The following is a 27830-nucleotide window of genomic DNA, read 5'->3' as shown; positions in this document are numbered from 1 at the left end:
CATTCCGTTCAACTGCTCTTCAAAGTCCTTTGCTGTCTCTGACAGAATTACAATGTCATCGGCGAACCTCAAAGTTTTTATTTGTTCTCCATGGATTTTAATACCTACTCCGAATTTTTCTTTTGTTTTCTTCACTGCTTGCTCAATAGACAGATTGAATAACATCGGGGAGAGGTTACAACTGTGTCTCACTCCCTTCCCAAGGACTGCTTCCCTTTCATGCCCCTCGACTCTTATACCTGCCATCTGGTTTCTGTACAAATTGTAAATAACCTTTCGCTCCCTGTATTTTACCCCTGCCACCCTCAGAATTTGAAAGAGTATTCCAGTCAACATTGTCAAAAGCTTTTAAGTCTACAAATGCTAGAAACGTAGGTTTGCCTTTCCTTAATCTTTCTTCTAAGATAAGTCATAAGGTCAGTATAGCCTCACGTGTTCCAGTATTTCTACGGAATCCATACTGATTTGAGAGCAGACATCGCTCAAACCACGAGAGATGTACGTTGATATTCAGTAAGGGGGTTGATGATCGTGCTGTTGAACGCCCTAAATCCATCATCATTATATCACCTTCTTAGGACAGTCTCTTTGCATGTGGCAACACACAGCAAGAAGCCCCGCATTCCTTACGAGCCGATGCAGCGCACCCTGAGGCAGGGGGCGCACGTGCACGCCACGTGTGGCCGTGTTGTGATTTGTGTCGGGTGTTGCAGGCGCACCTGAACACGTGCCGGCACGACGCGGTGCCCTGCACGAGCCAGTGCGGCGCTCAGATCCCGCGCGTCCTGATGGAGGACCACCTGCGCTACACGTGTCCGCAGCGGCGCGTGCACTGCCAGTTCTGCGGTAACGACTTCACCGGCGTCACGCACGAGGTAAGCCACCACCAGCCAGCGCACTGCTGTACCGCGAGCCGGTCTTGCACTAGGGATGGCGGTTATCGCTGAAACAACCAGTTTTCGGTTATATCGTTTTTTTCCAATGCCAGTTTAACCATACTAGTAAAACAGCTCAAAAGAAAAGATTTTCGATTTTTTTAAAATTCCGATTATTTCCTGTATTAAGGGGGGGTAGGACGTCAAACGGGCCGACTTGGAGCAGGAGAGGCACCACAGGACATTTTAATTTCCACTGTCTATACTTTTACAAATAAATTCATAAAACTTTAACAGCATGACCAGCAAGGATTCAGGATTCATACTCATAGCAGTGGAAGCTCAAAAACGTAACAAAACACATTTTTTTTACATGTGAAATTTCATCAATTTTTCACTTACTACTGGCTGCATTTGTTGCTATAGATAGGTTTAGTACTTATATTATTCTTTAGTAACACAAACACAGCAAGAGAGGGGAGGGGGATTAATGGTATTCCACAGATGTTTTTATACGGGACTAAAAAGGTAATCCAAAGACGTGATGAAATTAGTGTAAGTACTTGCAAACACCAGGAAACGCGACGTCGTAATTGTGTGGTTATGGTGTTGGAGACTCAAAAGCGGGAGATCTGTGTGCAAACCTCTCGCGTACCAATTTCTTTTTCTCTCTCCCCCCCCCCCCCCTCCCCCCGTACCACACACACACACACACACACACACACACACACACACACACACACACACACACACACACACAAAATTATGAACTTTCCTTCCCGGCCATTGGCGTGTCTGTTCTCCTTTTGTAGTGTTGGCAAGGGTACATAATGAGTCATGTGGTAAGAATATATTCCAGTCGCAGATAAATGGCTCTGAGCACTATGGGACTTAACTTCTGAGGTCATCAGTCCCCTAGAACTTAGAACTAGTTAAACCTAACTAATCTAAGGACATTACACACATCCACGCCCGAGGCAGGATTCGAACCTGCGAACGTTAGCGGTCGCGCGGTTCCAGACTGTAGCGCCTAGAACCGCTCGGCCACTCCGGCCGGCCGCAGATAAATCTGGTAGTGAGAGCCGGCGGTAGGCCATATAGACCTCTAGCAGAAATGAAAACGGCAAACAAACGGGCGTGAACAACAAAGGAATTAGAGTCAAAAACTTTCAAAACGGTACGCAAGGGTCATAACGTATGGTACTTCTGTAGAACACCATAGGAGCTACGTACGTATAGAGGTCGATTCCTTACACCTTGCTGTTGTAAACGGACGTTACACCACGATACAGACACAGATATTCATACAGCGAACAGCCACGTCAATGACCGGATTAACAGTTCTTAATTTTGTGAAAAAATGGGTCACAAGGGAGATTTTAACACGGACCACCCCTTCACAGTCCAACACCGTGATCACATAACCACGACGACGTGGCTATTGAAATTCGCTCGATGTTGCACGTCTTGAACTTGCACCGTTCACTGTTTCGATTTTGCTTCTTTCTTCACAGTTCGGTACAGCTTCTCTTTGAATCTTTGCTGGCAGATTAAAACTGTGCTCCGGACCGGGACTCGAACTCGGACCTTCGCATTTCGCGGGCAAGTGCTCTACCAACTGAGCTACTCAAGCACGACTCACGCCTTGTCCTCACAGCTTTACTTCGCCAGTACCTCGTCTCCTACCTTCCAAACTTTACAGAAGCTCTCCTGCGAACCTTGTAGGACTGGTTTCATATCAGCGCACACTCCGCTGCAGAGTGAAAATCTCATTCTGGAAACATCCCCCAGACTGTGGCTAAGCCATGTCTCCGCAATATCTTTTCTTTCAGGAGTAATAGTCCTGCAAGGTTCGCAGGAGAGTTTCTGTAAAGTTTGGAGGGTAGGAGACGAGGTACTGGCGGAAGTAAAGCTGTGAGACGGGGCGTGAGTCGTGCTTGGGTAGCTCAGTTGGTAGAGCACTTGCCCGCGAAAGGCAAAGGTCCCGAGTTCGAGTCTCGGTCCGGCACACAGTTTTAATCTGCCAAGAAAGTTTCATATCAGCGCACACTCCGCTGCAGAGTGAAAATCTAATTTTGGCATCTTCTCTTTGTTTTCATGCCTGATCTGCGTTCAACTTTCGACGGGCTATCCTCTGGCCCATCTTATCACTAAATCTGTAGGGGGTGCGACGGGGATCCCTTGTTAGCTCACAGCGGAATTCACGAACGCTATTTAAAATTAATTACATCTGAAAATATTCCTGTTTCTGTAAGTATTTTTGTTTGTTACTGAGCAGAAAAATTACGCTTTTATGAAGCTCTTAACGTTAGTTGACGTTTATGGAATGGGCTCTTAGTTGGTATATGCCTTTTGTCATAAAATACGGCTTAGAACCGCGGGGCGCACAAATACTTGATTCGGGCAGAATGCTGCCCGCGGGCCGCAGTTCGACGGTCATTATTGACCTATACGAAGGACAAAAAATCTTGCAAATGTTCACGAGGGAACTGGGATCATAGTCCCTCCGACTTTTGCGCAACCATGCATAAACACAGGAGGACGAACGTGCGAGCGTGACCTCCACTTGACTAGCAACAGTGCTACCTCCTTGACTACTGAGGGCGGCCTGTTGTGTGACTAACGCTGTTCCGTAAGCTTTCCGTACAACAGCGACATTTAGTTGCTCATTGTTTAGCTCTAGTATATTTCCGACAGTGAAAGGAGCTAGGAGCCGAGACCACTGTACGAAGGACCTAATGAATTTGACCGTGGACTACAACAGCTGTGTCTTGTACGGTTGCATGCCTGAACCTACTGTATGTTCTCTGCAGAATGTATTTCAGAGTTGGGTGCCGCGCGGTCTTAGGCCACGCTCGCACGGCTTCCGCCCCCCCCCCCCCCCCTCCCCCGGTCGGAGGTTCGAGTCCTCCCTCGGGCATGAGTGTATGTGTTGTCCTTAGCGTAAGTTAGATTAGATAGTGTGTAAGCCTAGGGGCCGATGACCTCAGCAGTTTGGCCCCATAAGAACTTACTACAATTTTCCAAAATTTCAGATTTGTGAAAAATAAACATATAAAGTATCACCAGATTAACGCTGAATGAGAAAATGACGCGAAACACTATTATAGTAGCTGAAATTCGCAGTCGTATTTCAAGTGTAATAAACCTGGGAGATGGAGACAGACAGTCACTGCAAGAACGTGTTTCCAGCGAGTAGGAGACTATGGCCTGTCTGTGTGCGTGCATTGGACCAGAAATTTCGTACCTACATACACTCCTTTTCTGTCTTTTGTTCGTCACTGACTCTCACATACAGTTTCTTGAAGACCGCTTGACTTTTGAGCATTACCGGTACAGTGTCAAGAGAGATTGAGGGTGTATCGATACCAGTTCTTTCTATATCTGCAAGCCACTGTAAATGAATAACAGAGAGTACTTTCCATTGCGCACGTATTAATATTGCTTCACGCTCCATTCTCGTGAGGAGCGCGGGAAAAATTATTGCTTAAATGCTTATGTGCGCACTATAATTACAGCAGTCTTGTCTTCACGTTTCCTAAGGGAAGAGTAAGAAGGGTGTTGTAGCATATTCCTAGGTTTCTTACTTAATATCTCCTGAAACTTTGTTATGTTTACGAGGGATAGCCTACATCTATATTCAAGCGTCTGCTAGCTATGGTTTTAAGTATCTCATTGAGGTTATCACGTCGGTCAAACAAACCTGTGACCATTGATGCTGTCCTGTGTATACGCTCAGTATCCCCTGTAAGTCCTATATAACATGTGTCCCACATAGACATAGGTGAGCAGTATTCTGGTATGAGCCACATGTGTGTTTTGTAAACAACCTGCTTCTTAGACTGGTTGCATTTTCCCAGTATCCTACCAATGAGCCGAAGTCAACCACCTTCTTTACCCACGATTGAGCCTGTGTTATCATTCCATTTCATACACATACAATTTTTTACGCAAAAGTAGTTCTATGAGTTGACTGATTCTATTTGCAAGTCATTAATATTGTCGTCAGAGGATAGTGGGATTTACGTTTTGTGAAGTGTGAAATTTAACATTTCTCCACATTTAATGCAAATTGCTAGTCTTCCCACAGTTTTGAAATAACATTGATTACTTATGCACCTTTGCTCGGACAGTGCTTCATTGTAGGTGACTGAATCATCAGCAAAACGTCTGAGATTACCATTAATACTATCGAACAGGTTGTTAATATACAATACTAGCAGCAAGGATCCCATCACACTTCACTTTGCCCGCTTGAAGTTACGTACTTGTACACCGGTCGGTGACTTTCGATCCAAGCTAACACCAAGAAACTCACCAATTTTGTTTGACGCCTCATACGATCGTAGTTTCTTTAATAAGCACTGGTGTTGACCTAAGTCAAATACTTCTCGAAAGTCAAGAAATATTGCATTACTTGACAGTCTTCATGCATGGCTTTGAGGATATCAGATGAGAAATGCGCATGTTGGGTTTCGGATGACCATTGTTTTCAGAATCCACTCTGGTTGCTATGGTAGAGACCATTTTTCCATGGTGATGCACATGTCTTGATCTGAAATTGTTCATTTGCACATGTTTTGATCTGAAATTGTAATTATTCATTTGTATTATCCATCATTTGCAGCGTAACTTTAAAGAATTTGTTTTTATTGGTTCTTATTTTGTGAAAAATGTTTTGCGCCAGGCTGGCAGTGAAGCCAGGTGAAATCTTTTGAGAAGAGATGGCTCTGCACTTACTTTTTCGATTACTCTTAGGCTGGCATCTGCCCTTCCCGCTGACACTACATGTAGAGCAGAAGACCATTTCCAGAAGTTTCTGCGGTAAACAGGCCGAGAGAACGCGTATTTTTTGTCTCTGTTAGCACAGGCGCGGGAATTCGCGAGATGATGTTGACTGAACCTTGCAAGGCCTTAGCTCTGTCAGCAACTGGCCAGCTGCATTCTCCATTTGCGCAACGTAGGACAGCTCCTACAACGCTGTCACGTACGCCTACCTTGCTCTTTATAATGCATCTCATATAGGATACTGCATAGCTTGGAATATTGTTTTTAACGTATGTATATAATGTGTGTGCATGTGTAGTGTGTGTAGCGTTGGACAAAAATATGGAGACATCCAGAGAAATGCATGCTTGAGCGTAAACACAGATCCCAACGAAGTCTGCAGGTTGCGCTTTTGTATTTGGCCACGAACAGCAACTGTAAAATGATTCAGTATGCTGCAAGCGTCAATCGTGATCAGAACAGTGATCTGTGTTGTTGAGAGTGCGTTATGTCGGAGCGAAGTAAATTCGAACGTGAGCAAATAGTTGGTGCGCGTATGGCAACCAAGGTAGCCGAAGTGTTTGATGTTTAATGAGACACCGTATCGAAGACTTACACCACATAAGGGAAGGCGGAAAATCATCATCCACTAAGACTGAAAGCGGACGAAAATGTAAGCTGAGTGACCGTGACAATCAGTCACTGTGGAGGATTGTGTCAAAAAATGAGGGGACGAGAACTGAAAAAATTACTGTGGAACTGAATGTCGCACTGGCGAACCCTGTCACCACCAAAATAACATGAAGGGAGCTCCATAAGATGGGAACTGAAGTACGAGCTGGAATTTCAGATCTCATCAGTGATGCAAATGCTCGTAAGCGGAACATGTTCTGCCTAAGCCATGAAACATGGACAGTGGAGCTATGGAAGAGATCATTCGGACGGGTGAGTCTTATGTCATACTGTTTCCAACTTCTGGTCGAGTTTACGTCCCAAGAGCGAAACATGACGGGGGTTTGGTGATGATTTGGGTATTCATATCATGGTACTCTGTGAGCCCCATGGTGCAAGATCGCATTACTGCCAAGTTTAATTTGACCATTTTGATTAGTCAGGTTCAATCTCTGGTACAATGTTTGTTCCCCAATGTTGACGCTGTGTTCCAAGATGACAGGGACCATCTTCACACAGTTCGCATTGTCTAGGACTGGTTTTGTGAGGACGAGGATGAATTGTCGTATCTCGCCTGACCACTACAGTCACCAGATCTGAGTCTTTGTAGTTTCATTTGGAGAGAACTGTGCGTAATTGCTATCCGCCTCCATCATCCTTATCGGAACTTGGCATTATTTTGCAGGAAGGATGCTATAAGACTCCCCTGAAAACCATAAAAGACCTGCATTTATTTATTCTGAGATGACTGGAAGCTGTTTTGAATGACAGTGGGTTTTCTGCGCTGTATTAGGCAAGGTATTTTTTATGTTTTTGATGATTACATATTTATGACCACCCGATATATACCGAGCGAGGTGGCGCAGTGGTTAGCACACTGGACTCGCATTCGGGAGGACGACGGTTCAATCCCGCGTCCGGCCATCCTGATTTAGGTTTTCCGTGGTTTTCCTAAATCGCTCCAGGCAAAAGCCGGGACGGTTCCTTTGAAAGGGCACGGCCGACTTCCTTCCCCATCCTTCCCTACTCCGATGAGACCGATGACCTCGCTGTTTGCCGGCCGAAGTGGCCGTGCGGTTAAAGGCGCTGCAGTCTGGAACCGCAAGACCGCTACGGTCGCAGGTTCGAATCCTGCCTCGGGCATGGATGTTTGTGATGTCCTTAGGTTAGTTAGGTTTAACTAGTTCTAAGTTCTAGGGGACTAATGACCTCAGCAGTTGAGTCCCATAGTGCTCAGAGCCATTTGAACCAACCTCGCTGTTTGGTCTCTTCCCCCAAACAACCCAACGCAACCACCCGATATATAATTTATCAAAGTAGCAAGAAGGAGTCGTCATCTGCCTTGGGGCCAGGGAAACAGTATTTGTGTAATAGTGGTAATAGTGTGGTAATAATGGATTAATGGCCTATTCACGATCACCAATAATGGGAATTGACGTTGACGGTAAGATGAACCTCAAATTACGATGCTGCATGAGGGGTCATTCGACATGCCACGCAAGAACCCCATAGCGCCTGAATAAATCATCGGCAGCCGAACTCTTAGCAAAACCGCGCTGCGTACGGGACACCGCTGCAAACGGAAGTTGTCTGCAACCCTAACGCGACGGTGCTTCGAAAGACACGACCAGTTTCCACAGAAAGTGGGCTCGCATTGCGCATTGCTGGAAGAATTCAAGCGAAAGGTAGCAGTGGTGTGATGTGGGGGGATATTTTTCTGGCATTCTCAAGCGCCATTAATCTGCGTTGAAGTTATTCTTAAATAGTTTGTTGACGAATCTGTCTCCCAGGCGACGCTCATCCTATTGTCTTCCGAGAGAGGAGCTGATCTTACAGCAAGGTAATGCGTCTCCCTACTAGGGAAGGGGGAAAGCGATCAGTTAAAACCGATACCGGTAATTTAGTTCTAAATAATTGTATTTTTCGGCGTTTGTTTGGTCTCGGTTAAAACAGGTATTTTTATTTTTTACTGATAACCAGATATGGAACCGATGTATTGTTTTTAGATAAAACTTAAAAAAAAAGTTTGTTGGGAAGTTCTGCAGCTTCTGAATGATTTGTGTCTTCTTTAAATGTTGTTTCTGTTGAAAGAAGTTACAGATCAACACATTACAGAACGAGTATTTATGAACAAATGGTTCAAATGGCTCTGAGCACTATGGGACTCAACTGCTGTGGTCATAAGTCCCCTAGAACTGAGAACTACTTAAACCTAACTAACCTAAGGACATCACATACATCCATGCCCGAGGCAGGATTCGAACCTGCGACCGTAGCGGTCGTCGGTTCCGGACTGTAGCGCCTTTAACCGCTCGGCCACTGCGGCCGGCCATTTATGAACAGATTGGACTGTTATTTCAGAAACCGGTATTTTGAGCGGTTTTAACAGTCATGTTATAATGTAGATGAAAAATCAGATTGTTTCGGCGATAACCATCATCCCTACTTCCTAAACAAGCCAGCAGATTCTCAAATGGCTGGAGGAGCGTTATCGAAACTTTATAGTGCACTTCCTTCGTGCGCGCTCCCACCCCAGTTCTCAGATGCTGATCGTCGTCGTCCCTCTTTTAACAGCCTTGTTACGCTGTATACTAATGGGTGGCCGCAATTATGTAATTAAATGTGGAAGATGTCTCCGCTTACGCTGTATTATAGACGAGGAACTATTTACTATGAATTGATTGGCGTCTGACGTTTGAGATCCTAAGTTGCGAAGTTGTCGGGAAAAGTGCTGTTTGCAGGCAGCCGCCACAGCGATCCGCCCTCCGCGGCCATAAAACAACGGTTTTAAAGTATCCGTCTCCTACAAAAATCATGTAAAAAATCAAATTCATGTATGACACAGATCTTTATACAGGGTGTTACAAAAAGGTACGGCCAAACTTTCAGGAAACATTCCTCAAACACAAATAAAGAAAAGATGTTATGTGGACATATGTCCGGAAACGCTTAATTTCCATGTTAGAGCTCATTTTAGTTTCGTCAGTATGTACTGTACTTCCTCGATTCACCGCCAATTGGCCCAATTGAAGGAAGGTAATGTTGACTTCGGTGCTTGTTTTGACATGCGACTCATTGCTCTACAGTAGTGACATCAAGCACATCAGTACGTAGCATCAACAGGTTAGTGTTCATCACGAACGTGGTTTTGCAGTCAGTGCAATATTTACAAATGGAGTTGGCAGATGCCCATTTGATGTATGGATTAGCACGGGGCAATAGCCGTGGCGCGGTACGTTTGTATCGAGACAGATTTCCAGAACGAAGGTGTCCCGACAGGAAGACGTTCGAAGCAATTGATCGGCATCTTAGGGAGCACGGAACATTCCAGCCTATGACTCGCGACTGGGGAAGACCTAGAACGACGAGGACACCTGCAATGGACGAGGCAATTCTTCGTGCAGTTGACGATAACCCTAATGTCAGCGTGAGAGAAGTTGTTGCTGTACAAGGTAACGTTGACCACGTCACTGTATGGAGAGTGCTACGGGAGAACCAGTTGCTTCCGTACAGCGTGTGCAGGCACTATCAGCAGCTGAATGGCCTCCACGGGTACACTTCTGCGAATGGTTCATCCAACAATGTGTCAATCCTCATTTCAGTGCAAATGTTCTCTTTACGGATGAGGCTTCATTCCAACGTGATCAAATTGTAAATTTTCACATCAACATGTGTGGGCTGACGAGAATCCGCACGCAATTGTGCAATCATGTCATCAACACAGATTTTCTGTGAAGTTTGGGCAGGCATTGTTGGTGATGTCGTGACTGGGCCCCATGTTCTTCCACCTACGCTCAATGGAGCACGTCATCATTATTTCATACGGGATACTCTACCTGTGCTGCTAGAACATGTGCCTTTACAAGTACGACACAACATGTGGTTCATGCACGATGGAGCTCTTGCACGTTTCATTTGAAGTGTTCGCACGCTTCTCAACAACAGATTCGGTGACTGATGGATTGGTAGAGGAGGACCAATTCCATGGCCTCCACGCTCTCCTGACCTCAACCCTCTTGACTTTCATTTATGGGGGCATTTGAAAGCTCTTGTCTACGCAACCCCGGTACCAAATGTAGAGACTGTTCGTGCTCGTATTGTGGACGGCTGTGATACAATACGCCATTCTCCAGGGCCGCATCAGCGCATCAGGCATTCCATGCGACGGAGGGTGGATGCATGTATCGTCGCTAACGGAGGACATTTTGAACATTTCCTGTAACAAAGTGTTTGAAGTCACGCTGGTACGTTCTGTTGCTGTGTGTTTCCATTCCATGATTAATGTGATTTGAAGAGAAGTAATAAAATGAGCTCTAACATGGTAAGTAAGCGTTTCCGGACACATGTCCACAAAACATATTTTCTTTCTTTGTGTGTGGGGAATGTTTCCTGAAAGTTTGGCCGTACCTTTTTGTAACACCCTGTATAGTGTCTCCCTTATGCTCCTATTTCGACTACTGTCGTAGTACGTCGTAAGTCGTAAGGAACGCGAAACTAAACGAGAATCCCATACTGCAGCGGCTTTGTGTAATAGAAGTGGCATCTTTTATCTGACAAGAGAAGTGACTCTTATTACTGAACGAGCAAAGCACGGGCTAGACGGCAGCGGTGGTTGTCCCACCTGGTGGGGTAGAAAGGTTAATGTGGCGACCTCAGTGATTGCCCGGTGTGCGGCGTTCGCACCTGGCGTGCGGTGGGAAGGCGTGCGCCGGATGTGGGCTGGCGCGGCTTCCGCTGGCCACGCATTCCGGCCGCGTCCCGGCCGGCCGGAAACCGCCAGTCGCGCAGCACGCGTCGTCTGCTGCCGAGGCGTCCTCTGCTGCACTCACAACAACAACAACAATAACAGCAGCAGCTAATGCTTCTGCTCAATAACAGACCGTCACACATTGTGTGCCTGATCTCTTAAAATGACTCGCGTGTTCCGAGTCTTCTTAAACAGAAATTGTTCAACTCCAAAATTACTTATCACAGTTGCGACACTCACCGACAGTTGAAGGCACACTAGCGCCATGTTGCAAGAAAGCAGTGATCTTTATACAGGATGTCCGAAAAGTCTTTCCCTGATTACATAACGTGATAACTCAGGCTAGAAGTAAGATACAAATATGAAACTGGTGTCTAATTGTTTACAAACTATCAAAGTTTTTTTTCACACATCAGTAAACTTCCACATGAGCACCCTTGGCAGCACGTAGCACTTCTAGGCGATATTCATTTTCCGTCCACACATTAGCCAACATCACTGAAGGGATCGATTCAACGTCTGTGGATATCCGTTGCCGCAGGGTTTCAAGATCTGGTACACGTGTTCGGTAGACCTCCTCCTTTACATAACCTCATGAAAAGAAGTCTAATGGGGTTACGTCAGGAGAGCGTGGAGGCCAAACCATTGGCCCATCACGACCAATCCATCGCCCAGGGAAGGTCATATCGAGATAGGCACGGACGTCCAAACCCCAATGAGGCGGTGCACCGTCTTGCTGAAACAAGACATCGGGGTGATACTGAAGCAGCTGAGGAACAGCATACAGTTGCAACATGTCCAGATACACTGCAGATGTGATGGTAGCCTCAGCGAAGAAGAATGGCCCGATAATTCGATCGTGCAATAGCGCGCACCAAACGTTCACCTTCGGACTGCCTCTGGTGCATTCCATGACATCGCCAGGGGGTTGTGAACCCCAAACGCGCCCATTATGGCGATTCACTACTCCACTGACAAAAAAAAGTCGCTTCGTAGGAAAAGGCAATTCGTCTGAGATAACCATCATCGTCCTCAATACGTGATAGGATTTCGACCGCAAAGTCATACCGACGTGTACTGTCATTGGGCAACAAGGCCTGAACGATTTGCACTTTGTATGCACGAAACAATAAACGTTTGTGTAGAATGTCATGGAGAGAGCTTTTTGGCATCTGTAATTCACGTGAGGCCCTGCGCACCGATTTCTTCGGACTGCGCAGAAAAGACTGCCTTACAGCTTCCACATGAAAACATTGCATTAAAACAAGCGTTCAGTGCATAGTGCTGTGGAATGTGGAAAAAACCGCAAATTGGCGTTCATAAGAAGAAGAACAACACCAAAAATGTAACTGGAGAGTAATATGTAAGAAATTGTCCACGCAACCTGCCACTGATGATGCCTTGCAGAAAATAAAGGCGAAACGCATATGGCACTAAAATTGTGTTTTATTCAGTTGCTGTCAGACGGTCCATAAGTAAAAATTATCAATATACCGTAATATTACACGCAACTGAGGAAGACAGGACTACAAAAGTTGAAGCTTCCACCCTGTCTGCTGAGGTTCTTGGTCGACCAGACCTCGGAGGGTCAGCAACCGATCCTGTGTTCTTGAACTTCTGATACCAGGCTTTAATGCTCTCGACATCAGGTAGATTTCTTCCAAATGTTGTCTGGAAGTGTCTCTGCACTGTGGTTGGTGATCGTGTCTCATGGTACCACAGGACACACTGTGCCTTCTCCTGATTGGTTAACATGGCTTCTTGGGCACTGCACCTCATCCACTACTTACGTACTGCGAACCTAAAACAGAAAAAAACTTTGATAGTTGTAAACAATTCGACACAAGTCTCATATTTGTATCTTACTTCTAGCCTGAGTTATCAATTTATGTAATCAGGGAAAGACGTTTCGGACACCCTGTACTGGACACCCAGTACTATGTGGATGTTGAACTTCAGCTGTCTGATCATGCGGCCCGTAGATGCCCTTATTTCATTTCTTGCCAAACTACAGCATGACTGCTAGGAAATTTCACTAGCATAAGAAAAGAAAATACCTTTGGATTCTGCTCCCACATCAGCATATTACACCATAATTTGTCATAAAGTTCAAAACGAGAAATAAGTCTGCAATTCTTTGTCATATAGAGACAGATGGAAATTTGTTTGCTAAACTAGAACATGGCGGACGATACAAAGCACATGAATCTGCAGACACGCTGCAGTTCTATACTCAGAGACCAGACTTACACATCCAGGTTACATCACAGTCGTTACATAGAGATCACTGCAAGAAAGCCATTCGTCACATGCGCGCCATAAAATTACATGAGTAAACAGAGCCAAACTCATGTATAGTTTTTTTATTTTAGAAATACTATTAAAACTACATATAAAGCTTCCAGAATGAGATTTTCACTCTGCAGCGGAGTGTGAGCTGATATGAAACTTCCTGGCAGATTGAATCTGTGTGCCGGACCGAGACTCGAACTCGGGACCTTTGCCTTTTGCGGGCAAGTGCTCTACCAACTGAGCTACCCTAACACGACTCACGCCCTGTCCTCACAGGTTTACCTCTGCCAGTACCTCGTCTCCTACCTTCCAAACTTAACAGAAGCTCTCCTGTGAATCTTGCAGAACTAGAACTCCTGAAAAAAAGGATATTGTGGAGACATGGCTTAGCCACAGCCTGGGGGATGTTTCCAGAATGAGATTTTCACTCTGCAGTGGAGTGTGCGCTGATACGAAACTTCCTGGCAGATTAAAACTGTGTGCCGGACCGTGACTCGAACTTATTGCACGGAAAGCAAGAGTATAAAAGTACAGTATTTTATCGATAAGAAGAATATACAGTATTTCTGTTGCTGGCTGCTCTCACTACCTTGATATGCAACAATTTTGCACAGTCTTAAGGATTTTCTCATTGTTGCACTTAACTCGACATTCCAGTTCACAAATATCAGTTTAGTGTAATGATTTCTTTTTGAAAAAACTACTGTATTGAAAAATTCTGATGTTTGTGGCTCTGATATAGCAACAATTAAGGAATTAGAAAGCAGGATATTGTCTTGGCTAGAGTGTCATCGATGGATGTAAGGTGTGCCCAGTGCCCATGTTGGGTCCTGTGCTGTTCATGTTGTACATTAATGATCTTGCGGACGATATTACTATGAACCTCAGACTTATTGCAGATGATGCTGTTATCTACAATGAAATGCAATCTGAATGAAGCTCTAAAAATATTCTCTCAGTCCTTTATTAGCTTTCAGCGTGGTGCAGTGATTGACAGTTTCCTTTAAATGTTCAAAACTGTAAAATTGTGCTCTTCACAAAACAAAAAACTTAGTATCTAGGTGTATAATATTAGTGAATCCCAGTTGGAGTATGCAAACTCATACAAATGCTTGGGTGTAACACTTAACAGGAACATGGGAGCAAAGCAGGTAGCAGACTTCGGTTTATTGGTTGAATGCTAGTGAAATGCAATCACTCTACAAAGGAGATTTCTTACAAGTAATTTGTGCGTCTCATCCTAGAATATTGCTCAAGTGTATGGGACCCATACCAGATAGGACTGGCAGGGGATACTGAACATATACAGAGAAGGGCAGCAAGAATGGTCAAAGGTTTGTTTGACCTGTGGAAGAGATTGACTGAGATGTTGAAAGAACTGAACTGGCAAAGTCTTGAAGAAAGATATAAATGGTCATGAGAAAGTGCACTAAGAAAGTTTCAAGAACCACCTTTAATGATGACTCAAGGAATATACTACACCACCCCTAATATCGCTCCCATAGGGATCAAGAAGATAAGATTGGATTAATTACAGTATGCACAGAAGTATTTAAACAATAACTTTTCCCGTCCTCCATAAATGAATGGAAGAATGGAATGGGAAAAAGCCCCAATAGCCAGTATAGTGGGGTGTACCCTCTGCCATGCACTTCACATTGGTTCAAAGAGTATAGATGAAGATGAAAAGGTAAAGAAGAAACGGAAAAAAAGATCTCTTGAGTAGGGGAAACAATTTTATGGTTTTTGTAGTTTATTATCAGGTTTCTCTTTAGTATGGTGCATAATCTGGTATGTTAAATTCCATAACAATTCCCTCTTATACACATTCATAGACTGCTTTGGTTCAAAGTGCAGCAAACAAACCTTCTTGTTATTGCGTTACAGGAAAATTGTAACTAAACAGCCCGTTAATGTGCTGCTTCAGTACTTTTTTGACCTGCAGGAAACTTACAGAATGACAGATTTGGTGTCTCATTATTGCAACAATTTGTTGCACTACACGTGTATTCATTTGTATAAAACATGTTACAGTCTTATGTAAATGAAATTTTATGCATTCATTGAATATATTATTCAGTTACGTAGCTTAATGTCAGCACAGCATGCTGCTTTCACATTGTATAACAAAAACTAGTTTGGTCTTGTTGCCTGCCCATTGTTTTTTTTAGATAGGGTAGCCACTTTTTCATTCACTGTTGTGCAATTTATTTTTTTCATTTTTTACTTTACTTTAACCAGTCAGAAGTTCATCATCATTGTTCTTCCAGTGTTTCCTGAAATTTATTTTGACCAGAAAGAGAGAATACAGTTTTGAAAAATTGACCAATGGAGTCAAATATAAAACCTCTTTTTATTCTTGTTGTTCTTTTATGCTGGCAAGTTTAGTGCTGATAAATTGCTTTGAACAAAGATCATATTAAAGTGTACTCACAAAATGTTGTAGGTATTGCAAATATTTCGAAGCATCATATTTTGAGTCCACAGGTTTTCCTGTTAATAATGCACTTCTCAATTTGAGTCCACTGATATGACTGCTACTGTATAGGTGTGTGTGTGTGTGTGTGTGTGTGTGTGTGTGTGTAAGTAAGAGAGAGAGAGAGAGAGAGAGAGTGAGAGAATATTATTCTTTATTTTTATTTCTTTGGTGATAGGTGAAAATAACTTGGCAGCAAACACATATTTTGCTCAGGCAAATAATTCCTTCCTGTGTTGTAATGTTAAACTCAGTTGTGATAAGACATGAATGGCCTTTCTTCAGTTTTCTGCATGTTTCATACTCAGACCCCTTTCATCTTATTTGGGTTCCACAGAAAAGGGATTTGAGATGGTGTCATATATAGGAAATGTACTGGATTTATGTAGGGACTCTAGTTCATTCATTTATGCATATTCACATAACATATGACTCAAAGAGATGTACAGATTGAGGCAATGACTTAGATGTAATGCAAATGTCTTATCTGTCTGTAAGGAAAGGGGGCCATTGAGATAGGAAAACTCTTGTTCATTAGGTGACACACACACACACACACACACACACACACACACACACACACACACACACACACACCTGTACCTATATTTAGAAATGCTTCTGTTCGTGTGTTATCTGAAATTTGAAAGCCCACCAATTTTTTTTCAGTTGTTTACATCTCCATCATTTTGATATATTTTCCTCCTTACTAGAACCTGGTGGCTTTTATGTGTGTGGTTGCATACATAAAACTGTTCTTTCATCTCTCATTGTTTATTTTTTTATTGTGAGGCCATATGAGAACAACAGTGATTTGTATGGACATCAGTCCAGGTAACTGCAACAAACCACTTATAAATTATATGTTTGTCTCCATGAATTAATTTTGAAGTTTTTTGGGGTTGTCTAGGGATGAGGCATGCAGAAGTTACATATGCATGTTTGTAGCCTGGTATCTGTATTTCCCAATGTATTCTGTCCCAAGTAGAAACTTATTACATTGATGTCCAAAACTCACAGACTAAGTAACTTTTGCATGATGCATCATCACTAAGTAACATAGTTCAATGAAACTTGGATGCACCTACAAAATACTGATACAGTGTATTACATAAGGTAACTGGAAGAAATGTGCAGTGAGAGGAACAGAAACTACACTTTATTTCATAGGCAATGATTACACTGAAGTCACTATGATTCATGATTGTTCCCTGATTATTACAAATGCTGGGATATGGTTGTTAATAGGGTGTTTGATCACCATGGATGGTTGTGCGTACTCTGCAACATGTTCCCATGCAAGTCACAAAGTTGGTAAGGAGTTCTTGGGGTGGGGCATTCATTTCCTCCACCAGCAAGGTTGACAACTGCTGGATGGTTGTTGGTGCATGTGGATGTGCTGTAATAAGTCTCGTCAATGCATTCCACACATGCTTCATAGTACTTAAATCAGGGATATGGGCTGGCCAGTCCATTTGCTGAATATCCTCTCATTCCAAAAAATTGTCCATCTGTGCAGTTGGTTGTGGTCTTGCAAAGTCATAAATGAAAATGAATTTGGGGCCAAATGCACCCCGGAAAAACGCACATGGGGAAGGAGTGCTGTGTCACAGCAATGTTGACTGATGAGCATACCGTGTTCAAAGATTTGGGGGTCAATGCCACTCTTACGGCTCCCCCTCATATGGCGAGATGTGGGAATATGTAATGCACCCAGGAATATTGTCGAACTTGGAGGCCTCCCCAGTCCAGCCAACTTAAACTCCACCAATCATGTGTGGGACGTTTTGGGGAGACATATTGCAGCATGTCCACATGCACCAAAGATCATCCAGCAGTTGTCTACTGCAGTGGTGGAGGAATGGAATGCTGTACCACAAGAACTCATTGCCAACCTTGTGGCCAGCAGGGGAGCACATTGTAGTGCATGCCTTTCTTGGTGATCAAACATCCCATTAAGAACCATGTTCTGCCTTTTGTAATGTCCAGGGGACCAGTTACTTCAGTGTGATTATTGTCTGGGAAGAAAGTGTTATTTCTATTTGTCTCACTACACATTTCCTTCAGTTATCCTCTGTACTATACCGTGGCAGTTCTTTCTATGTATGGTTCAAGCTTCACTGAACTATGTTACGTAGCAGTGACACATCATGTAAAAGTTACTACTCAAGTTTTCCACTCCGATGTATTTGTCATTCAGAGCATCCATCACCAAGCTTTTATTTGCACCCATATCCATTTAATTTCAGAACATATTAAATTACACTTTTCACATAAATCTGTGGATTAATTCAAGTTGTTTATGTATAATTTTGCTTGCATATATAAGTTTGTTTATTTTCCAGTTTCTTTCTTCATTTCCTTCTGTGTGTGTGTGTGTGTGTGTGTGTGTGTGTGTGTGTGTGTGTGTGTGTGTGTGTGTGTGTGTTATATCCTATGTCCTGTAGGATTCACAGTTGGGTGAAGACCTTTCTGTTGGACACGATTTTGGAAGTGTGTGTCTGCTTATACATTTCATGCTATTTTCTCGGACTAGAGGTAGATTGTATAACTTATTTTTTTGTTTTTTTTGTTGAACAGGTGCATGCAGGCAGCTGTGGCTATATAAGTTTGTTTATTTCCCAGTTTCTTTCTTCATTTCCTTCTGTGTGTGTGTGTGTGTGTTATATCCTATGTCCTGTAGGATTCACAGTTGGGTGAAGACCTTCCTGTTGGACACGATTTTGCAAGTGTGTGTCTGCTTATACATTTCATGCTATTTTCTCGGACTAGAGGTAGATTGTGTAACTTACTTTTTTGTTTTTTTGTTGAACAGGTGCATGCAGGCAGCTGTGGCTACGAACCAGTGTACTGTGAGAACAAGTGCGGCACGAAGGTGCAGCGCAGGCAGCTGAGCCAGCACAAGGCGGCAGACTGCACCAAACGGTTGGTGCCTTGCTGCTATTGCACTAAGGAGTTTGTGGCCGACACACTAGCTGCACACCAGGCAAAATGTGGGCGTGTTCCAATCCCATGCCCCAATCGGTGCGGGGCGCCACATCCTGCCCGCGAGGATCTGGAGGCCCACTTGAGGGACAAGTGCAGCTCCTTGTCAATTGCTTGTGCTTTTAAGGAGGCAGGATGTCGTTTCAAGGTAAAAACAATAATTGTCTTTTGAAAATATTTCAGCTTGAAAATAATAAGATTTATAGTAAGGAAAAAATGTTTGTTTTGGACAAACTTTGGCTCTGGAAAGAATACGTGTTATATCCTATGTCCAGTAGGACTGACAGTTGAGTGAGGGTCTTTACATTGGACATGATGTTGGAAGTGTGTGTCTGCTTATTCGTTTCATGTTGTTTTTCCATTTGGCTGCATACAATGTTACCGTTTTACCAAACTATTCTGCTATCTGTAGAAAACAGTTTGATGGCTTCTGCAAGACGTTAGTTTGTCAAAATTTGGTTAATAAAATTTCACAGCATTGAAGCCCTAAAATATTTTGAGTGATATACAAGTTTTCTACGTGATTCAGAAGTCAGCAGTAGTATGCAGTTGACTTCTCATGATGTTATCTGCCCAAATGATACTTCTTGCTTTTTTTTATCCTTGATACTTCTTGCTTTTTTTTTATCCTTTTAGACCTAATGTACACCAGAAACTACTTCAATCATGTCTACTTTCAACACTATTTTTTGTTCCCATATGTTTATTCATACTTGCAGTAATTAGTTCTCACTGTGTCAGATGCCTGCAACTGTCTTGTAAAGTTCATAAAAGGAAATTTTCTAATAAATTGTACAGTATGACAAACATGTTGGTTGAAGCAGCAATGGGACCCTTCCTCAATTAATATAAGTTATTAGTTGATACAGTTCATTATCTGGCCAGACAACAGCTTTCGCAGTTTGGTTAGCAACAGTGAATATTTCAGTTCTGGGGCTGTGTCTAGGTTGAAAATGAGTGTACAACAGACTGTTGTTCAGAAGCAAGAGAGAATGCCACATGTTTGTCCATTTAGAAAATAGAAATTCTTTAGAGATCATAGTGTCAAGGACCTGAGAAATTTTAGAGGTATGGATTAAAATGAGACTGGGTTGGATATGGGAAGGACTTGTTTCTGTGCTGCAGTTGGTTTGGCTGAAGTATGAAATCGCTGGGTAAGAATGGAGGTTGGGAATAAGCACAGATTAGAGTACCAGATCAGAAACAATAGCAGCAGGAATGTCTTATAAAAGTAGTTAAGAATGTAACTACCAGTGTTTAATTATAATTTTACAACATCAAGCAGCTGTGCAATGTACATAAACGACTTCTCAGATCTCTAGTACTTGGACTTTGGTTTAACCTCCTATGGTAGCCGAGAAGTTTACAAATGTTTGTCATATGTTTGTTGTCTACTACTCTACTAGTACATGATTAAATAAATTATCATTATATTTGAAAGGAAGATGGTCCCCTTAAGTCACCAGTAGTGATCCTAATTGAAGAATGAAGGTGAATTTTCCTTAATTCCATAATTTTTCAAAAGTAGAACATTTATGGGTTTCATACAAGATACTATAGCTGAAATTAATTCAGATATAATTTTAAGTTACATTTTTATTTTTTGAGTTTTAAATTAATGGCTGGTGTTTGTTACAGGGTACCAGATATGCACTGGAAAAACATCTGGATGAAAGCACAAAGCAGCACCTTGCTCTCATGTGCAATATTGCAACGAAACAGCAACATCAAATTGCAAGTCTTAAGAATGCAGTGTCTAGATTGTCTCTGAATTATTCAGGTAATATTTGAATATATGTGTATACAAAGTATATTAACACACATACATAAACGCTAAACACATGCGTCCATAGCTTTCATTTTTCGCCATCTTTCATATACGAGATCATCTTTTATCCCTCCTTCCAATGTGTGTGAACCAGTCTGGCAAGTCAGTTATCAGATTTGCCAATTTTATATGTTTAAAACAACATAGGGTTACAAAATACAAAAGCCCACCTTACTGTACTACTGCTTGCATTATAGTTTTTCTCTTCATGTCATGATCAATTTGTTGCAGAAGTAAGTGTGGTGGTCATTGATTAAGGAAACAATTCCAATATTGGGAAGCTTTGGCAGTACTGATGGTTTAAGAAGGGGTAATCAAGATGGGCTGAAGCACGAAATGAAGTTTGTGTTAGGGAGGGCATTGCAGTGCAACTGTATTAGCCATAATGCGAGAGTGGTGTAATTGATAGCACATCTGCATAGTTACCAGGAGACTCAGATTCAAGTCCCAGATTTGGCACAAATTTTAATTCATTACTTCAGCTTCTGTTCTTACCAAAGGTAAAGTTGAGACTCAATATGTCTCTAGGAAAATGTAGTTCCACCAGATTAGGGAAACTGTTTTTCTTCCTGTCAAGAGTGACAGATAATAAGATTCTGTTCTTCAGTACATACAGAGGGTCTCAGAAAAACGTAGTCACTCTTTGATAGTATTAATGAAACAAAATGCATACAGTTACATGTCTTGCACAGGGGAAAGTTATTTTATGAGTCCAAAGTGACCCCTAGCTGAACAAGATCCATGCCACTGAACTCTTGACTGAACTACGGCTGTCATTGTTGCCGGTGTGATAGCTGCATGGAATGCCTTGTTGGTTCCTCATAGCTCATTCAATGTTCTTGGCTTGTGTTGATAAACTTCATTTTTCGAGGTCCCCCTTCAGTAGAAATCAAGAGGTGTATGTTCATGGAGACCATTGTGGGTACTCAGCAGCACTTCCACCTAGCCATCATCCAGGCAGATTTTCATCTAAGTAGGCTCAGACATCTCTGCAGTTGTGATACAGAGTGCCATCTTGTTGTAGGTAAAATCTTTCATTTCCAAACACCTCTCACACGGCAGGTAAAAATCGATGTTTGCAGTGTATGATGATATAAGTCACCAGTTACGGTACCTTCAATAAAGAATGGGCCAATCAAACCATGTAATGACAGACCTCACCACACATTAACACCCAGTAGATTAACATATTTGTCCATGTGAACATGTAGATTTTCAGGAGCCCAGTACACGCAGTTGTGGTGGTTTACAGTACCACTTGAATTGAAATGCGCATCGTCTGACCAAATAACCATCCCTGCAAACTGTTCATCCTCACTTAGCTTGGAGTACTCCATCCTTTGATCTGGGTTGTACTCTTTCATAGCATGCAGCAACCTTGAAATGTCCACTTTCCAATTTGTAACCTTCAGAATTCGCCATACACTTGATCAGTATACCCACTTTCACATTCACCCTGTGTCACAGATTTTTGAGGTGACCAAATAAATGGTTGCAACACAGCAGTGCCGGAAGCTGCACTTTTTCATGTTTTCCGTTAGCCAGACCTATCGTTGTGCACATTCTGAACAGTACCGTCGGCTTCAAATTCACCCGAAATAAGATAAATTGTTGTATGTGTTGATGGCTGAGTTCCGCACACATTACGCCATCACCGTTGTACTTCCATCATGTTTTCATACTTCCAGTGCCACTTCAATACGGCCTTGCATTACTCAAACAACAATCTTACCTCAGTCATTGCTGCACTGCCATCTGTTGGAAAAGACACACCAAAATCTGTCGAGAAAACAATGGACTACGCTACTACGCAAAATTGTAAATATATTTCATTTTGTTCGTGAGATATTAACTGTCAAAGAGTGCCTACATTTTTCGGGACCCCTCTGTATATTTGAGCATCAGTTAGGCAGAACATTAAGTAACATACTAAAACTACTAGCATCAGAGTTGGAAGTGTGTTCTTGAGAGTTAATATAATGCAAGAAATGGCATGAATAAAATGTGTTTTGCAGACTACAGCTACAATTGGAGTATTACAGTCACAGGGAAGGAAGGTATTACTAACAATACATAAATTTCAAGATGAGAAAATAAAAATGAGGACAGCAGAACAACGACAAGAATCTAAGGGAATCGAAGAGTAGGCAATATAGACTCTCCAAGACTCATCAAAACTTATTGCCATGGTCACTTTATATACCCTTAAGAGTTTTGCCATTAACATTTCTTTCTGCTGCCTACCCCTCTCCGCTCCAAATAATAATAATAAAAAAATCTTATGTTTGTACAACATGCTTCCTGCAACTTATTTGAGCTTTTATGCCGTCTCCCCCACTTGACACTTGGATCAGAATAACACAGTGGTCGACAGCTAGATGTTGAGAGGACAGCTACCATAGCAGCCACCAGTCAGAAATATGTATGGTCATGCCTTATCACTATTGTCATTAAGTTCTTGCAACCACAGGTGCCAGTAACCTCAGTCAGTTGCAGATGACAGTTGTGGCCAGTGATCTGTCTCTTCTAATTATTTTTGATTGCCTGCTTTATTTCTGTGTTGAGGATCTTTAGTGCACAAAACAACAGAAGGTAGGAGAGAAAGCTTGTAGAAAAGTCATGTAGGTATTTCGATCCTCTAAAGCAATTTCATTATTGCACAGCGACAGGGAGTGCGCCTATGCTGTGTCATAATGGATACACAGCTGTTGCTGTCACAGTCGACCTGTGCAAGCAAATCACGTACATCTGCATACATATTCCACAAGCCACCACACTGTGTGTGGCATAGGGTACACAGTACCACTGCTAGTCATTTTCTTTCCTCTTCCACTCATAAAAGAGTGAAGGTAAAATAACTTTCTATATGCTTTTATACATGCCCAGATTTCTTTTATCCTGTCTTAGCAGTTCTATGTCAGTGGCAGCAGAATCTTTCTGCAGTCTTCATCCTACAGGGAATCGCATTGCAGTTTACAGAGCATTTCTGTAATACTCACATGTAACTGTACCTGTAACAAATCTAGCAACATGTCTACGAGTTGCTTCGATATCTTTCTTTAATCTGACCTGGTGGGGATCCCAAACACAGGAACAATTCTCAAGAATGAACTACACTTTCCTAGAATAACTGCACCATCAGAACACGCATATTTGCTAATGAAATTTGTCATAAATAATCCATCACCATTTGAGAATAACAGTGATGTCCGTTCCTACAACACTAGAGAAAAAGTGACCTTTATTACCGATTATGGAAGTTGTCAATGGCTCAGAATGGAGTTCAATATGCAGCAACAAAATTTTTTGTTCATTTGCCCAGTAATGAAAAATGTCCGCAGGTAGCAAAGTTAGTTTTAAATCTAAACTAACATCATTTCTCTTAGACATCTCCAGTTTCATGGATGAATTTCTATTTAAAAACTGGTACTTAATGTCAACACTAAGTATATTTACATATTGTGGAACTGACTCACTCCACATCACTTTGATAAAAGAATTGTTCAAGTGATCTTTGGAAAATATAACTCACTCTTGTCTCCTCCTTACACCAAACCATCATCAACAAAGTCACAATTGCTGTTCTCCCTATTTTTCAGATCATTTATGTATGTAGAAAACAGGGATGATGCTATTAAATTTCCATGGGGGCCCTTTTGATGATACCTTTCTCTGTAATTAACACTAGCCATCCAGGATAATATACTGTGGGTTGTATTACTCCAGTAGTCTTATTTCTTAAATAATAGTTAACTGGCAAAATTGGCCTCTTCCTATTTAATTGTGTAAGAGTATCCATCACTGTATTACTTTTTTTGAGATATATTGTCTCCCATTTATTCATTCATGCTAATTCTTTCAGTTTCATCCTTTTCATGGTTAAACCATTTTATAATTTTCTTTGTGTCTCAACATTATCTCATTTTACTGGGAATGGTCACTTTTCTGTTTCAAAATGAGAGGTTCATCATTACATCTGTTTTTGGAGTAAATGAACTTGATTCAGAAGATTTAATATTACCCTCCTTATCTTCTCTCACCTTTATTCCTTTGTGCTGTTAATTTAGCTATTGTTTCCCATACAGATGATTGCAATCTTTGTTAATTTCTGAGCAACAAAATTCTCCACAGATGAGTGTTTAATGGGATCAGTAATGGAAAAAATACTAGCAGCAGGTATGCCAGTGATTCAACACCAACACATTGATTGGTGTTAAAAGTTTGAACTTAAATTAATTTTTCCAGACCTGGCTGCAGAAGAACTTACACATAAAGAACAAGTGCATAATTATTAGTATTCCTAAATCTGATGATTATTGTTTTTCAAACCTAGAAATATCACCAGGAGGCTGGAATAATTGAAACTTGTCCGTGAAAGCTATTACAGTCACAGTTGTCAAATCTTGGTACTGTAATTTACAAATTATCTACAGTCATATTATTTACTTTTTCAGGTACTCTCATTTGGAAAATCACAGATTATACTTTGAAAATGGCTGAAGCAAATACCAAAGATGGAATGGAATTAGTCAGCCCTCCATTTTATACTAGTCAGTATGGATACAAATTGCAGGTAAGCTCCTTGACAGAGTGCAATTCTTGCAAATGGCACTTGTTAATTTACTCCAAGAAGAATAATGTAAAAAATATATATTCAAAGTTTGATTGCATAAAAGATATTACATTATTGAAACAGATATTCTGTTATATGTAACTTACAAAACAATGATATTTTTGTAATCAGCTTATTATTTGTAATCCTCTATAGGCATCGCTGTTCCTGAATGGTAATGGTGCTGGTCAGGGTTCTCACTTGTCACTGTACATAAAAATTTTACCAGGAGAATATGATGCACTCTTGCGGTGGCCTTTTTCTCATTCTGTTTCCTTCACGCTCTTTGACCAGGCACCTGTGCCAGAAAAGGTAAGAGCATGTATCCATTTGGCTCAGAAGCAATATCCGAAGAAAGTCTAATACAAGAGTTAACTTATTTTTCTTTGTATAAGTTTATGCTGTAAACGTATTTATACTGAAAATAGTAATTAGTGACACTAACTGTTCAACATCATTCTGCTGCTTGTGTTTAATTTAATAATGATTTCCCACTCAAGGTAATTTGCATATATGTTTCTCAAATACTCAGCAAGTCACTTAAATTATTAGCTTAACTTTTTTTTAAAAGTGTTTAATTGATGAGTATATTAATTATAAATTTGGAGTAAAGATAAATCCTACATTTCACTTGCCATTTGCTATCCGTCTCCTTTATCATGAAAGTTTGATTTCTGTTCTAGGCTTGCAACATTGTGGAAAGCTTCATTCCAGACCCAACATGGAAAAATTTCCAAAGACCAAGTAAGGAGCCAGACTCACTAGGTTTCGGTTTTCCTCGATTTGTTTCACATGAGATGCTCAAGAAACGACATTTTGTCAAGGATGATACAATGTTCATAAGAGTTAAAGTGGACCCAAGTAAGATTGTGGCAGTGTAGAAAGACATCATGCTGTGTCAACAGGCTCAGTGTGTGCTATTTTCAGGACAACAATCTGTGAGGACATTCGTGTCATGGACATCTGAAGTGTGTGGTGCATTGGCACTATTTGTGATCAAAATGTTAGTAATTACCTATTGTAGATAAGTTTATGCCTGTGTCTTTCTTTAATATTTCTCTACATGTAAATATGTACAGTCTCCCTGTTAGTTGTATATTTGTGATAAATCCTCTGTTCAGAATAATGAGTGATAAAAAATAGTCATACTGTGTATAGGTATCAGTTATATGGTAGCCACTAAGCAGTAATGAAAAAACACTGTAGTAGTTTCAGACTATTTGTTTCACTGTACATATGATCATAAAGCACAACTCCTGTTTCGTACTAATTTACAACAACAGTTTGTAGACAAAGGATGTTTGATTTAAATAGTTTCATATTTCATAAAAAAACTGCCTCTCCATTGCACAGTTTCTCAGGGAATGAGTAGTGTGAACAAATAGTTATGCAACTGTCAAGTGTTAAAGTCATATTTTTATGCAGAATCTTTATGTTAAAAGATCAGTTAAATGGTGAGTTGTAAATAAATTAGAATACAATGAGAGATAAAATTTCTTCAAAAAATAACAGCAAGTGTGAAAAATGAAAGCATAAAATACTACATTGTTCTTTAATATACAATGCACATGTTTTACTTTTTAGTGCTGACTGACAAAGGTAAAAGAATTGTAAAACTCTATACTGAAGAAAACCACTCATATATTGTTCTTAACAGCAAGATAATTTTGTAAGCTGAAAGTCAATTTCATCTAGTGAGTATTAACCAGATACTGATATAAGGGTTTGTAGCCAAAGATAATGCACATTTTTTTCTGGTACATTGTGCAGTCATAGAAATATGTGGTAGTTAGAATCTCAGGAGATGGTGTCATTCATCATTCCTGTCATCAAAGCTGGAGACAAACCAAAGGACCTGTAGTTGATTCTGTATGCAAATTCATGCATGAATTCAATATGTGAGACAGTTATAATGTATCTTTTTTTATGATGATTAAACTTTACTGCAAGTATCTTTTGCGTAATAAAGATGTTGCTCTGAAACCACTGATGTTATACTATTTCATTGACCACTGCTGTAAGCTGATATCCAACATATATATTTCAGTAGAAATTGTGATTTAAAATGTAAACCTCTCAAGCTGGTAACCTGATTATGTACTCTCCACTCAAGTAAAACATACTGCTTTGTCTTCTTCTGACTACTTGTCAATTACATGTAGTGATATTTGTGCTGACACACCTTAAGGACTTTGTTGAAAAGTGAGGTGGAAAATATGAAGAGCTACACAATGCCCTTGAAAAAAAAAAAAAAAAAAAAAAAGTGATACATGAATGTATTTAGAAGACTACTAAATATTCCAATGCACAGAGCATTTCTTGTTCATCAAACCATAGATAAAAAACAAGGGAAAGTGGACATATAAAAGTGAGACTTGTAACAGAACTGCTGGTTACCTACAGGAAGAGATGGCAGCATACATTTTTTTTCTTTTTTAAATATGTCACACTGAAGGTTATTGTATGCGGTCTTGTATGTTTTAAATGTAATTAAGATGTATTGTTAACGGGTCCTGAAAAATCAAAGTGTTCGAGGAATAATTGCTACATCAGAGCAATTTAAAAAAATGCTACAG

General features: G+C 41.2%; 1 protein-coding gene across 3 annotated transcripts in view; it reads left to right on the top strand.

The window, feature by feature from the left end:
* The window catches only part of LOC126466867 (TNF receptor-associated factor 4), a 581524-nt gene extending 554287 nt beyond the window's left edge, over positions 1-27237 (top strand). For all 3 annotated transcript variants that reach the window (XM_050096416.1, XM_050096418.1, XM_050096417.1), the window contains 6 exons: positions 714-875; positions 18645-18962; positions 20453-20594; positions 25097-25215; positions 25411-25566; positions 25938-27237. In XM_050096416.1, the coding sequence (XP_049952373.1) occupies positions 714-875; positions 18645-18962; positions 20453-20594; positions 25097-25215; positions 25411-25566; positions 25938-26135 (1095 nt within the window). In that variant the 3' untranslated portion in view covers positions 26136-27237. The remainder of the gene's footprint in view (positions 1-713; positions 876-18644; positions 18963-20452; positions 20595-25096; positions 25216-25410; positions 25567-25937) is intronic.
* The last annotated feature ends 593 nt before the right edge of the window (positions 27238-27830 follow it).

This window comes from Schistocerca serialis, chromosome 1, assembly GCF_023864345.2.
Source record: "Schistocerca serialis cubense isolate TAMUIC-IGC-003099 chromosome 1, iqSchSeri2.2, whole genome shotgun sequence".
NCBI classification, from domain to species: domain Eukaryota; kingdom Metazoa; phylum Arthropoda; class Insecta; order Orthoptera; family Acrididae; genus Schistocerca; species Schistocerca serialis.
Note: the sequence above shows the minus strand (reverse complement) of the source record. Positions and strands in the feature narration are given on the sequence as shown.